The 14,146-nt window shown below is 46.2% G+C and overlaps 2 protein-coding genes and 1 pseudogene across 2 annotated transcripts; 2 read left to right on the top strand and 1 right to left on the bottom strand.

Moving 5' to 3' along the window:
• Positions 1-3,477: 3,477 nt before the first annotated feature.
• LOC136552646 (uncharacterized) lies at positions 3,478-4,746 on the top strand. Its single transcript, XM_066544206.1, has 4 exons — positions 3,478-3,587; positions 3,684-3,789; positions 3,892-3,999; positions 4,153-4,746. Exons 1-4 carry the CDS (start codon positions 3,493-3,495, stop codon positions 4,252-4,254), a joined length of 411 nt encoding a protein of 136 aa, XP_066400303.1. The 5' UTR covers positions 3,478-3,492; the 3' UTR covers positions 4,255-4,746.
• Positions 4,747-6,289: 1,543 nt separating this feature from the next.
• On the bottom strand, positions 6,290-7,074 carry LOC136552645 (zinc finger protein 7-like). Its single transcript, XM_066544205.1, has one exon. It carries the CDS (start codon positions 7,014-7,016, stop codon positions 6,480-6,482), a length of 537 nt encoding a protein of 178 aa, XP_066400302.1. The 5' UTR covers positions 7,017-7,074; the 3' UTR covers positions 6,290-6,479.
• On the top strand, positions 6,989-8,933 carry LOC136549091 (uncharacterized; annotated as a pseudogene).
• Positions 8,934-14,146: the final 5,213 nt, after the last annotated feature.

Genomic DNA, 14,146 nt, shown 5'->3' with positions numbered 1-14,146 from the left:
GTGGGGCACTGGGGCTGCCGCGAGACTTGCAGGCGGGGTTTTGTTTGGTTCGGCTCCTGTTCTAGATGCTCGGGTGGCCAGGTGGGCAACTGCACGTGGGTCCGCACGTGCGCCTGGTGGGTTTCTACTGTCCTGGGCTCATTATTGGCTGGAAGCCCCTCCGATTCTGGCCCTCCATTGTGTCACTGGGCTGTGTTGTCATCTTGAGTAATGGGGCTGCCAAGTTGTGTATTGGGCTTGGTTTGTATTTTTCCGGCCCACAGCTCCTACTCATTTTTTCTTTATATTATAACTAGCAAACATGTCCGTGCGGTGTAACGGGATCCAATACAGTAGTGAGTTGTAGCATGAGTCATGAGTTCGACTCAAAAATTAAATTAAATTAGTGGTAAAATCTTTGCTTCGTAAGGACTCAAAGATTAAAATGGTTGTGATCTCTTATTTAATGTTTGTTTTTACTCTCATTATATTTATTAGAACACAAAAAACCAGGTGGAGAAAACAATGAAAACAAAATCAGAAAAATCGAGCTAGTGTCAAAAACATCCTACGAGAAAAAAATATGAACATACTCGAAGCCAGGTAGAAAACAGTGATGACAAAAATTGAAATGTACTCTAGAAAATAGACACGAAAAAAATCAGAACATATTCGAAGCCAAGTGAAAAAATGTCCAAATGAACATAAAGCAACATGTACTCGGAGCAAGTAAAAACAAAAAAACTATAAAAAAGTGAAAAAAGAACTGAAAAGAAACTAAACAAAAAAAATTCTACCCTTCTTTTCTCTTTGGCCTCGTTCGCTGGTCTGAAACTTGGTTGAAACTGGCTGAAAAACATTGTTCCGGCTGAATTGTTGTGAGAGAAAAACACTGTTTCCGGCTGAAAAAAGAAGCCGGACAAGCTGAATATGAGGTAAGCCGAACATAGCCTTTATTAGATTTCTAATTTTTATTCTTATATTTTTGCATTTGGATTAAGATTCCTATTCCGGTTACTCGGAGTTGGAGAGATTTAATTCGATTAAGATTGTTAGTTGTCCATATAATTATATTTTTTCTATTTGGATTAAGATTCCTATTCATCCGAAATTGGAAAGATCTAATCAGATTAGGGTTCCTAGTTATATAAAGAGAAGGGCGAGAGACAGTTTTCGACATTGACAAAGTTAGTTAAAAAAGGTGGAGAGAAATTTTACCTCTTTGGCTTGTGTTTAGTTCCCAAAAAGTTTTCCTAAAAAGTCACATCGAATCTTGCGATACGTACATGAAGCATTAAATGTAGACGCAAAAAAACTAATTATATAGTTTAGTTGGAAATCACGAGACGAACATGTTGAGCCTAATTAGTCCATAATTGAACACTAATTGCTAAATAAAAACGAAAGTGCTACAGTAGCCAGATTCCTAAATTTCGTGAACTAAACACAGCCTTTATTACTAGGTATATATAGTTATGCGTTTCCGAGGAGATGTTCTATGAACTACGGAGCACACTTCCTAGCAGTTTCAGAACTGTGCTGTGCAAAGTGCAGGGCAGCAGGGCACATGAGTTTTTCATACTCAAACACAAGTGCAGCCACCGCCCACTCCACTGCAGCGTAGCGCAACACTTCCATCGAAGTTCGAAGCAACTCAAGTTAACGCGGCAACGAGTTATCCCCAAGGGGCATCAGATTCAGCAAAGCAATGTGACAAGACTCAACGATCCAGATTCGCATGCCCAAAAACAAGTCACAGCTTTGTCCCACGCACGCGGCTGCAAAGCTGACGAGCCGCGGAGACAAAGGAGACAGTAGCCGAGGCGCGGCCACGGCCACGCACCTGAGTGCAGACTCCTAGAGGCGGTGCACGTAGCCACTGCTCTGCCGCCGCTACCGGCCGCGCTCTCTTCTGTTCGGCGTTCGGCTAGATCCGCTAGAGCCCAAGACATGCCGTGGAAAAGAAGCGCAGCGTGCATAGGCTTTGGAGCCTCGAGGTCGAGGCCTTTCTCTCGTGGAAATTTGTGTCCCCTGTTTCCGGGGCCATTTCACCTGCTCCCGTTTTTCTCATCTGCCGCTAACCTCCGATTCCACGCTAACTAACCTCCACACCTAAAAGCATCTCGGAAAGGAGAAAAAGGAAACCTGCACGACGCCCTAATTTGAAACGCTGCCGAATGGCCTCAGTCTGTGCAGATTGAATAGTTCTTCAGTCTCTGAACTGAAGATTGGCATAGCGTAGCTGATAGGCTGGTAGCTTTACATTTGTACCGGGCGCTCTTCGTGCATTTGGGCTCTACTTAGAATGATAGAGCTGGGGAAACCTTCAGCTGCAGCATATAATCTCCGGTTAAATTGATGCTGCAACTGCAAATGCTTCAAAGTTCAAGAGGATTTAGATTTTTGATTCCCATAGTGGTAGTAAAAAGGCTCACTGCAAATGATTGTGTGCCAGCATGCACCTACCTTGTTAGGGCACAAAAAGACCTTTTCAACCTTTTGCTTCAGCTTTGACTCATCACTCATGTCCTTGTTGTTCTGTTACATTAGGACAGCAGAAGATTCGCTCAGCTCTAGTCCTCGCCCACTGTCCACTCTTCCGCTCTACTACCCTGCTCCACCTCCATGCATGGGATGGGCAGTCAAAGAAGGCTTCTCCTCCTGCTGGCTCTCCTCCTGCTGACGCTGGTCGCCGGGGAAGGCGACGGCGCACTATCCGCTGCCGGCACAGACGGAGCCAATGCCACCGACGCGAGGACCGCCGGCCGGCGCGCCGCTCGACGTGCGGGCAAGGAAGTGGTGGCGGTTCCCGGCGACGCTTGTCACGAGCAGTGAGCGGAGGGTGCCCAACTCGTCGGACCCCCTCCACAACCGCTGATGCGGCGGTGACGCGTCAGCTGCCGCCTGCCATCCGTGCTGCTTCAGCTTCTGCTGTTAGTTACCGTACCTCTGATCCGATGCTTTCTGGCTGCAGAATGTGGCTTTAGTGTTCAGGCTTAAGAGAATTGAATTGTGTATACGAGTAAATGTAGCTGATTTTGGTTTAGCTGGTTTGCCATTTCGAGCGCTTGTAATCACAAATTCATCGGCAGTTTCCACGGTGTGTATATATAAATTCCCTGAAATCATCTGTCTTTGGCTGAATTATCTGGAGTTAGCGTAGTTCACAAGAGTTCAAAAATATGTGATGATATCTTGTATGTATGTGGATCTCTGTTCTTCAGTTCTTCCTGTAATCTGAACTAACCAAGTGAATCATTCTATGGCTGGAGTTCAGAAGACTTCAGCTCCGAACACGCGCAGTGCAGGAATGAGTTTTTTTCTTCTTCTTTCTCTTCTTTTCCCGTTCGTTTTCTGCCAAAAAATTCATACGGCTCGTCGTATACAAGGCACAAAAAAAGGGTGGGAAAAGGCAAATGGGCCGTGGGCCCACCTGTCAGCCTCCCTACGAAACAAACCCCGTTCCCCCTCCACCGTCCTCTGCGTCAAAACGTCGAAAAGCTAGCGCGCGCAATGTCCGCCGCCACCAGCGTCTCCCTCGCCGTCGCCGACGCCGTCTGGGCGGAGATCAAATGCGCTGGCCAGGCATCCGACGAGCACCTATCCATGTAAGTCATGGCAAGCCGCTCGTCCACGCGGTGCTGTATCCGCTCTCCCCGGGCATGCTATTTCTCGAGCCCTTGACATGCTCTCGCTCTCCGCAGCCTCGAGACGTTGTTCGGAAAGAACATGCTGCGGGCCTGCAAGATCGTCGACGAGCGCGGCGTCAGGCGCGTCACCGGAGCGCCCAGCGGCCGCTCGCTCTTTCTGGTAGGCGCCTCCCCTCCTCGTCTTCTGATACCACCGGATGTCTCGTGTTCCAGCCAAACTAGCGAACAAGCTGTCTGATTGTTGCCTGTGTCTGTGCTGCAGGTGATGGGGGAGTCGAAGAGGAAGGAGGAGTACCTATGCTTCCCGGAGCACCTCTGCACCTGCTACTCATTCTTCTACGACGTCGTCGGGCGTGGCGAGCAGCTCAGCGTAAGTACCCTTACTGCAGCTACTGCATCATGAACAAGAAAATTATATCTGTGCAAACTTGGGAAAGATTAGATGGAGTAGCATTTGTCAGCTTTTAGCTCGTGGTTGCTGAAGCAGTAGCTGAATTTTGGGCTATTATTTTGGTGTTTGCAGTGTAAGCACCAGTTAGCTGCGCGGCTTGCAGAGGCTGTGGGAGAACACCAGGAGATTGAAGTGAAAGATGAGGAGCTCGCAGATATGCTTGCAAATCTCTGAGAACATGAAGCTTTGATTACTTCAGTAATGCACATAGCATTTATGAATTGTATCTTCTCCTTGCCCAGTCACTGATAGTCTGATGCACTGGAGCTACGCACACAGACTAAAGGGCGTACCTAGTGCAGCCGCTCTGTGCGGGGTCTGGGGAAGGGTATCAGTGGCAAGCCTTACTCTTGCCTGTGCAATGCGAGGAGACCTCAACTCGAACCTGGGACCTTCCGGTCACAGGTGGTAAGACTCTACCGCTTGCACCAGGCCCGCCCTAGCTACGCACACAGACTACAATACGGAAATGTTGTGCCAGAAGCCAGGGTAGAATCAGCTCGATATCATCACCCTTCTTGTATGCATGGTCCTTTGAACTAGTTGAAGAATTGAGATGAATGTTCGTTCACTATATTGTTCTGACAATATACTGTTCTTTCTCTAGTCTCTATGATGCCTTGCTGTAGCAATGCTTTAGTGACACGTGGAAGAAGATATGATGTCACATGATGAAGTTTGATTGAAAAATCCAAGATTTTTCCAACTTGAAGATGCTGGCACATATGCCTCTTTTGAATAGATATATTCCACAATAAATAATGCTGATTGAATTCTACAGGAGGGCATCAGGATGACAGCTAAAGCATTGAAATCCTGAATACCTTTGGATTAGTGTCTTGAGAATTGAAATACTTAGTTTGCCCATAACATGTTGAAGATAGCTTCAATTTGCTAAGTATTGCATTCATAACAATATCGAGTTTTTGTTTGGTAGAAGAATGTACTGAATTCCATGACACTGATCTGCTAAATTTTTATATGTGTTCATAACTAGTATCTTTCAGTAATGTCTAAAATCATATAAGCACCGGTGGATGTCTAAGGGGATAGCATCTCAGAGGACTGTGTAACTTGTGTTTCCATGAAATTGGTTTCTGTTCCCACAGTCAACACCTTAGCCAAAAAGTTTCTCTACATGTAATCTTTGGAAGGGCTGCAGTGGAGATTTTGTCACTGTGTTGTTGTGCTCTTATTTGCAATTTGGTTTAATCGTGCTGTGATGGTCATGATATCTCACTTATCAGGTATTCACCATTGCCTCACCTTCTTATGCTTTCACTAAAGATTCTATTGCTATGCACTTCCTTTCCAACTGAAAAAGAATGGGTTCTTGTTCTTTCCATGTATACTTCCATTGATATGTCAATTTGTTACCACTCCTTTTCAGATTCTTTCACATTACTTTGCACGGATTCATTTATATGCTAAGAATCCATGGCTCTTAGCCTCTTATCTTACATCTGTGCGATACCTGTACTTTGATGAAACAATATTAGGTCATATCATTTGATTACAATCAATGTATTTGCAAGTACTACCTGCTTTGAAGTCTCAATGAACCACGCTGGCTAAGACTTTCCAGCATGTGAATATTTGCTATTGGTAAAGAGGCAAATGTCTTTAATATGGTTTGTCTTGAGAAACAATGTTTACCAATGAAACAAAATGTATGAATTTGAACTGGACTCATAACTAGTTACCACAAAGATGCAGAGTTAGCTAATAAACATGCCTTTTCTACCTTCTTTTTAGATTTAGAAGGATTAGTTTCTCCATAGAATGATCACGGTAAAAAAATCCAAAAATGCTCCATAGGTATTTTCTCAGTTTGCCCTCTATATTTTATCTTCACGATTTACTCTCAATATGCTCCATAAAACACCCACCATAAGTCATCCCACTACATTACTGTTATTTGTTGTTGTTTCTCGAAGAAACTCTGTTCTGCCAGGCCAAGACAGACATCAATTCGGGCTGGCCAGAGGTGACTGGCAACCTGTAACTGGAAAAAACTTTGGACTCTCTTGCTCTTCTCAATTGAAAGGCAGAGCTCCTGCCATGTTCTTTCCAAAAAAAAAGACAGACATCAATTGTACATCAGTTTGCTACATAGCCACCAATTGCTCACTTGTCTAGCATACAACCAACAACTGCATGAGATTTGGGCTTCATTGAATCAATTAGCTATTTAAAGTTTTAACCAGTATAACCAAACCCATATAGCCTGCTGCAAGTAACAGTACAGCAGATAGTGCAGTCGCTGCACATGTGTGGGAGCAGATTCAAACTTTTCATTCTCGCCATGCATTTTATACTTGTTCACCAACAGAAATTATGAAAAAGATTACACTTCTCAGAAAATGCTTATATGTAATGACCTATCTGCTTATTACAACTTACAAGCGCAGGGTCAAGTCAATATTTTTCTCTATTTGCTTCTTGGACTCCTCTGAACTTGCTGTGAAGCTCCCTGGCCATACTAACCCTCCAGGTTCTTTAATTGCAAAAGGCATCCAGCCACTCATTCGGCCTCCGTCGAATCTTGCTACAACAACAGCAGCGCTTTCACCAGGATCCTTCAGAATCATGGAGTGGGAGTTCACTCTCAAAGGTTGGAGAAAGGAAGCAGATGGAGGAAGGCCCATCATCATCTGAAATCTGTGTGACTTTCTTGCTGCACACCTCTCCCTCTTGTGTGCATTCTGGTGCCCACCGAGGGCCTGCGAACTGAAGAACTTTCTCATGCAGTAGTTGCAGGAGAAAGTCCTATGTGGAGTGGCCACTGGTTTCACCTCTTGAGGCTTGGTTTCTTCACTTTTTGGCGCATCAAGCCCCAACTTCAGCCATGGTACTGTGATATTATCATCAGCTAGACCAGCTTCGTTAACTTGGTCTTCTGACTTCTGCTCTTCGACACCAGGTACTCTCTCCATTGCTCTCTTTGTTGGAAGTAGTAGAAGACAGGGTTTCTGAAATTTGTGTTATCGTGCCTCACCCTGCTTCGCTATTGCTATAAAAAGAAGCAGGGGGTCTGTGGGCAGCAATAATTCAGCAGAAAAGGCAAGCCATCGGTACTTTGAAGTGGACCAGGATATACTAGTTTTCAGTAGTGGCAAACATGTTGGTTCTTGTTATTCTTCGCGATGATATACCTGTCATGCATAGTGACTGGCTTCAACAAACTTCAGTTTCTTGTCCAGTTCATTCCCTATCAGGTTCGCACCTGCTCTAGATAGCAGTGTTACATTTCTTTTCTATCAGGTACAGTCCTGCAACCTCATGCAGGGCCACGAGTGGTTAGAGTTTCCCTATTTTGTGTGCCTGTGATCTGGGGAGCTACTGCTCACATTTGGAACTGTCCTTGTCGATAGAAGTAATAGGAATATATACTAAAAAAGGAAGTCTTATAGCTTCTTTCCTCTTTTTGTCATTTTTCTTCTACTTCTATGCCTTGGAGTGGCAATGTTTTCTGCCATCTTCTTTTAAAATGACTTTTATTTTGCATGTGGACTTTATTCAGAAGAAATATCAAGTTTTAGGTGGACTGAAGCAAATTCTTTCCAGGGGATTTGTTTAGCTGACCCATAGTGTAGCATGCTTTACTGCGAGGTGCTATGGCCTATCAGTGCTTTGTTAGTCATCTTTGAACTTATCGCAGCTCTCACTCATGCTCTCTCTTTTTGTCTCTTGAGGCTCAGGCACGGACGCTTGGCATTATTCAACACTAAAGCCTACCTCAGCCTTCTCAAGCTGCACCATCACATGAGTCATGAGTGGATTTCAGATGACTTCAAGCAAGTGCCGTTACCACTTGTTGCTAGCCAAAGCCTACATGCCATTAGCACTGGATAAACTCTGAGGTAAAGAACAGAAGCTTTCTGCTGAGAAGCAAAGCAAGCGGGTGACGCACTCAAAGCGCAAATGATTATGCTTTTTTTATGCAGGATACGGCGTCTCCTTTTAACTGTTTCGCATTGGCCTTTTAGCGGGAGAGATCAGACTAGCGGAACTATATTCTGATGGAGGAACCCTACGAGAAATAGACACACGCCTGCTGCTCTCTTTTGGACTTGTCAGAGAAAAAATCATGGTGGATGGAGCTGATATCCCCCTAGTGGAATGGTGACTCGTACGCTGGCGGCGGCTCCGGCTCGATCCGGAGGAGGTGGCGAGGAAGCAACACGCCTTGGTCTATCGGCTGCCAGCAGTAGGCAGGTAACGACTGCCATGTCGCTTTGCCACTAGTAGCTAGCATTACACACAACACAGGCGGGTTAATAAAGAAGTACTGCTGGCTGGTTTGTGTGAGAGAAAAATACTGTTCCGGCTGAAAATTTACGATCATTTACGACAGCCCATAGCCAAACGAACATGCTGACAACCTTCGTGACTTCGTCTCTGCAGTTGTGCTCACTCATCCTCATCCTGTTACACAGTGGCACAGTGCTGAGGCGATGTCGACCGGTCGCTAGTGCTGAGCCTGAGCATGGTTTTGTTCCATGTGCTCTTTCGCGCATCACCTTGGGTGGGTGAAATGACATATCCTTGGCTGCGAACTGGTTCTGCGAGCGACCCGGTGTGCTGTTCCAAGTTCCATGATTTCTGTTCCGATCTGCTGACCTGTCACAGTCCCCCCTTGCGTACCTTCCTGTTCCTGCCTTGTGGGCCATCCTGCGACCTATTTGCTGAAGTTCATGTACCTTCCTGGGCTCCTGGCTAAGTGTGATCAAACTGAGGTGTACTATCATGTAGTGAAATTGTTTGTTGGGTGACAATTACCAATCAGAAACGATGGTGATCCTACAAGCAGCACTGGAGCCAGCAGCAGCCACGGTGAAGACTGTTGCTGAGGAGTCCAGTCCATTAGCCCCGTGGGCTGTATAGTATAGGGAACCTGTAAGGCCGGCCGCCACTCTTCAGGTCTGCATTGGGCCATGGCTTCTTTGGGCGGATTGGCCAACTCGCTCCAGGTGGGCTTTGCCCATCGAAAAAAAGAGTCCCTAACTTGGCCCAGTCTTGGAAAGTCGCTTCGGCGGACACAGCGCCACTTTTTCCCCCTACCATAGTACTATATACTATATATACTCTATTGCTCATATAACCTTGCAAATCAGGCTACAGCAACACCTAGCTGCAGGGTACTGTTCTGTGATGCCAGCCGGGCCGAATCAACTGCGAACGCGTGGGCGTCAAACAAGCCGTCGACCAAGGGCCTGTTCGCTTGAACTTATCAGCTAGAATCTACAATATTTTTCTCTCACACCAAGTCAGCTTCAGTCGGCTTTAATACCCGTCGAACACCCGGAAGGCAGGGAGCATCAGAGTGGTAGCGCACACACGTGTAGTATCTTAGTATGTGGAGTGGAGTACCCATTGTTCACTTATCATGGCATGAAAGAATTGCATGGCGATGACGCTGCCACAGGAACATTCCCCGGCTGCCTACAGCTACAGGCTACAGAGGCATGCACTACTACTACGACGACGACTAGGCGGTCAATATTGCTCTGCTCTGCTCTGCACAAGGACAGCACAGTCCTGTATTGTGCTACCTGCTGGCCATCAGGCCATGGCCACCCCCCACGGCCCCACCCATCATCTTCTTCTGGTCCTTCGAGTGGACAGGCAGGCAGACAGACACCGGCGAGCGGCGTGCGGCGATGATCCGAGTCTTGGACGCCATGATGGGTCGTCGTCCGTTAGGTAAACACCCCCTTTACGACGGACCGGATCGAGACCATACGATATGGGCACGATTGGCCATGGCAGAAAGAGAGGCCGCCTCTGCGTCGTCCTCGTCCCCTGCATGCATGTGCCGTGTCTGCTGCCCTTGTCGCGCCAGCCCAAACCCTTTATTCCTCCGTCCGTCCGTCCGTGCGTGCACAGCATACACCATCGATACATGCATGCATGCACACTGTCTACCTGCTGCCTGCTGCCGGCTGCCGGCTGCCGGCTGCCAGGTGATCGAGTGAATTCCACTTCCACGGACCACGGCTCGGCGCTTCTTCGTTTCGATTTTTTCCTTCTTCCCCTTTTGATGTCCAACTGATTCAGTTTACCACGTTCTTAGAGCATACAGACAGTGACTCAGTGAGTACGAGTCCAACCAACAATCAAATCCCATAAAGAAAGAAAGAAAGAAGATCGACCGGCCGGGCTCACTACCACCAAGCCCGATAGGCCGATAGATCACCCCATCCTCGCCGGCCGGCCGTCTGGCCGGTTGTGGGTCGTCGCGCGGGCGCACGGACGACGCACGGTGGTGGAGATGCCGTCAGAAAAGGCTACGGAGTATGTCGGGAGTGTCGACCAACTCACTACTAGGAGTAGCAATCAGAAGCTTCCAGGGAGCCGAGTTTTTGCCGCGTGCGTTTTACTGCGTGTTTGGTGTGCCGGGCCATGCTCAGTTGCTCATGCATGCATGAACCGATGGAGTTGGAGTCCGCGGCGCACTAGCTTTGGCCTTTGTGCGGTACAGGGTGCCTGACTGGCGACGTGACAGTATTCTTTTCGTCCGGTCCCTCGTTCTGTCAGTTCCGGTCGACTATAACACGAACAACTGTGGCATTAGTGCTGGTGCTGGTGCGCGCGCGTGCCCTACACGATATAACACGAACAATAACGGAGTTGATTGGGGAAACGGGACGCCGGCCGGATGCGATCTGGACTTCTCTTTTCTCATTCCGTCAACTACGGCGTTGGCTCGTACTACTTGTACAGTTGTACTGTATACAGCGTGGGTGAGAGCGTGTTTAGTTCAAGGAAGTTGAAATATTTTTGGGTACTGTAGCACTTTCGTTTTTATTTGACAATTAGTGTTCAAACATGGACTAATTAGGCTCAAAACGTTCGTCTCGCAATTTCCCACCAAACTGTGCAATTAGTTTTTTTTCGTCTACATTTAATGCTCCATGCACGGGCCGCAAACATTCGATGTGATAGGTACTGTAGCACTTTTTAGGATTTTGGGGTGGAACTGAACACGCGCTGAGTAGAATAGATATACTATTATGACATGGAGTTGGTGTGTGTGCGTCTACCTATATAGGGAGAGGCTATTCAATAGCCGGCTATAAAATAAGTTATTCTGTAGCCACCTCCATTTACTATAATTTTATATACTAATTTACCATAATGTCAATACATATTTACGATAGTTGGGTTACTATAACACATGGGGATATTTACCATAACATTATATTAAACAACTTAGTAAGGAGTTACTATAATCTCATAAATTAACATAGTAATTATCATAACTCAAAGTGGCTACAGAATAAGTTATTCTGTAGCCAGCTACAGGATAGTAGTTCTATATATATATATATATATATATATATATATATATATATATATATATATATATATATATATATATATATCCATTCTAAATTATCAGTCATTACAATTTTCTTGAAGACTCAAAAATCATATCAAATTTATATAATAAAATAATGATATTTTCTGATATTAAATATGTATCATTAGATTCTTTAATAATTATATTTTCATAGTATACATATTTGATGTCATAAATTTTTGTATCTCTATATAATTTTGGTCAAACTTTAGATACTTTGACTCTTCGAGAAACTTAGAATGACTTATAATTTGAAATAGAGAGAGTAACAATTAATCGGAGACTCAGAGGTGGGTATTCTCCCCTAAATAACCCGGCTGATTCCAGGTGGTGGAGCAGGGTCCACGTCACCCGAAATTCTCCTGGCCGTCAGATCTCCCATCGGATGGCCACGGTTCTTCAAAGCGGATTCCACTAGAACCCGATTCTGCTGCTTCTCGTCGTATTCTCCCGCTTCTCCCTTGCTTCTCCCGCTTCTCGTTCGAATCCAGATAGGCAGATATATACCCCAGCTTCCGCTTCTCCTTTTCGCTTCTCGCCCCCTCCTCTCTCCTTCTCTCTCTCTCTCTCTCTCTCTCTCTCTCTCTCTCTCTCTCTCTCTCTCTCTCTCTCTCTCTCTCCGACGCGGGCAGGGGCGACGACAGCTGCCGCGACTGGGGCTCGGCGGCGATGGCCACCCTCCTCCTCCTCTGTTCCTCCCTCCCCCGCTTGCTTCGCACCTCCGTTCCTCCCTCCCCTTCGCCTCTCTCTCCCCTCCCGAGGTGGCGGCGGGCGCGAGGTGACGGCGCCCCCCACGGGCAGGTGCTCCAACATGGGTGCGGCCCGGTGGCCTCCTCCCTCTCCCTCATCCTCCGCGCGGGCTCTTCAACGCCTCCTCCCGTCGGGTAGCTGTCACCCCTGGCCGTCGGTGGATCACCGTCGATGTGAGCTCGCGAGTGGATACAGGGACGAGGACGCCGGCAGGGCAAACCCCACTGCCTTGGCGACTTAGATTTATGGATAATAGAGTTGTTGTCGGATACAGCACAGGTTCAGGCACTTATGTGCCGATACAAACACTGGCCACTTGGCCCCACAATTCAGTACAAGAATGTAAACATAATATGACAAATGGTAAGCTACTAAGGAATACGTCTTCTTCTCCATCAGTGATGATCGTTGGGTGTGACATCTCCCCCCTCTTGAGTTGCAGCTTGTCCCCAAGCTAGAGCGTCAGGGAAGTGATGCTTGACAACATAGTAATCTTCCCAGGTAGTGATTAGTGTCTGGCAGACCCACCCATGTAAGATTTACCTGAGGCACTGCTTGTATTGCCCTTCTTGACCATACGACTGATCAATGATTTGCTTCGGAATTGTACCAGCTGCTTCCAAGTCTATGAGGACAGGTAATGTGTCGTAGACTGGAGAGAAATCTACTAGTAAATGGTTTCAATTGGGATACGTGAAAGACTGGGTGAATTAGAGAGCCTGCGGGCAACTATAGTCGATATGCTACTACACCCACTTTCTATAGGATGGTGTATGGACCAAAGTACTTGTATGACAGTTTTGGATATGGTCTGTTAGCCACAGTAGACTGAGTGTATGGCTGACAGCTTCAATAACACTTTATCACCAACAGAAAATTGATAATCTTGGCGCTTTTGATCTAGCCACTATTTTCATTTCGATTTTGTGCTCTTGCTAGATGTTGCTTCAGTGACTATAGATGGAGCTCCCTGTGTTCAATGGTATCCAGCCACTGTTGTAGATGCTGATGCTGGGAGAGATGGTACTGCTCCAATGTTGGGCTCATAACCATACAATGCCTTGAATGGGGAACACCCTAGTGCAGAATGCAGTGAAGAGTTGTACTAGAGCTCAGCCAAAGAAAGCCAAGATTTTCAAGCTTTAGGTGAGTCATTAACAGCACATCTCAAGTACATCTCTAAGCATTGGTTGACTCGCTCTGATTGACCATCAGTTTGGGAATGATAAGCCATGCTCAACTGTAAGTTCACCTTGTAGAGTTTGAATAACTCTTTCTAGAAATGACTGACAAAAATGGTGTCTCTGTCTGAGATAGTGGATGCTAGTAATCCATGTAGCTTGACCACATGATCCATGAACAGTTGAGCAATTGTTGTAGCAGTATAAGGGTGCTTTACTGGTAAGAAATGTGCATATTTTGTTAACCTATCCACTATCACCAAGATGACAGAACAACCTTCTAATTTTGGAAGACCTTCTATAAAATCCATTGTTAAGTGCTGCCAAATCTCCTCTGGAATTGGTAATGGTTGCAGGAGGCCCAAGGGATGCTGAAGTGAGTGCTTTGCTTGTTGACAAATAATACACTGTTTAACAAAATTCTCCACATCTTGCTTCATAACCTTCCATGCAAAGTGTTTCTTCAGTATGTAGTAAGTTGCAGCAATTCCAGAATGGCCATCCAGGGCACTGGAATGGCAAGTAGCTATAATCTTTGTTTGAAGAGCTGAATTACTGCCAATCCATACTTTGTCCTTGATGTCATATGAGTCCTTTCTCCAAACTGTAGCCTTGATTGTCTGGACTAGTGACTGCTAACCTCTATAATAGTTGCTAGGGCTTGGGTATTAGTTGTGTAAGAATTAAGGACCTCCTGTATCCAAGCTGGTTGTACCGATGATACTGCTTGAATAGCCATCATTTGACCAACTCTGGATAGAGCATCAGC

Source organism: Miscanthus floridulus, chromosome 4 (genome assembly GCF_019320115.1).
Source record: "Miscanthus floridulus cultivar M001 chromosome 4, ASM1932011v1, whole genome shotgun sequence".
Lineage (NCBI taxonomy): Eukaryota > Viridiplantae > Streptophyta > Magnoliopsida > Poales > Poaceae > Miscanthus > Miscanthus floridulus.
This window is presented reverse-complemented; position numbering and strand designations above follow the sequence as displayed.

What these genes read in the sequence shown, in the direction of transcription:
- LOC136552646 (XM_066544206.1), top strand. Translation starts at nt 3,493, where the DNA reads ATGTCCGCCGCCACCAGCGTCTCCCTCGCCGTCGCCGACGCCGTCTGG. An exon ending in GCGGCCGCTCGCTCTTTCTG is followed by an intron (nt 3,790 to 3,891) that starts GTAGGCGCCTCC and finishes TCTGTGCTGCAG; the next exon opens with GTGATGGGGGAGTCGAAGAG. An exon ending in GGCGTGGCGAGCAGCTCAGC is followed by an intron (nt 4,000 to 4,152) that starts GTAAGTACCCTT and finishes TGGTGTTTGCAG; the next exon opens with TGTAAGCACCAGTTAGCTGC.
- LOC136552645 (XM_066544205.1), bottom strand. Translation starts at nt 7,016, where the DNA reads ATGGAGAGAGTACCTGGTGTCGAAGAGCAGAAGTCAGAAGACCAAGTT.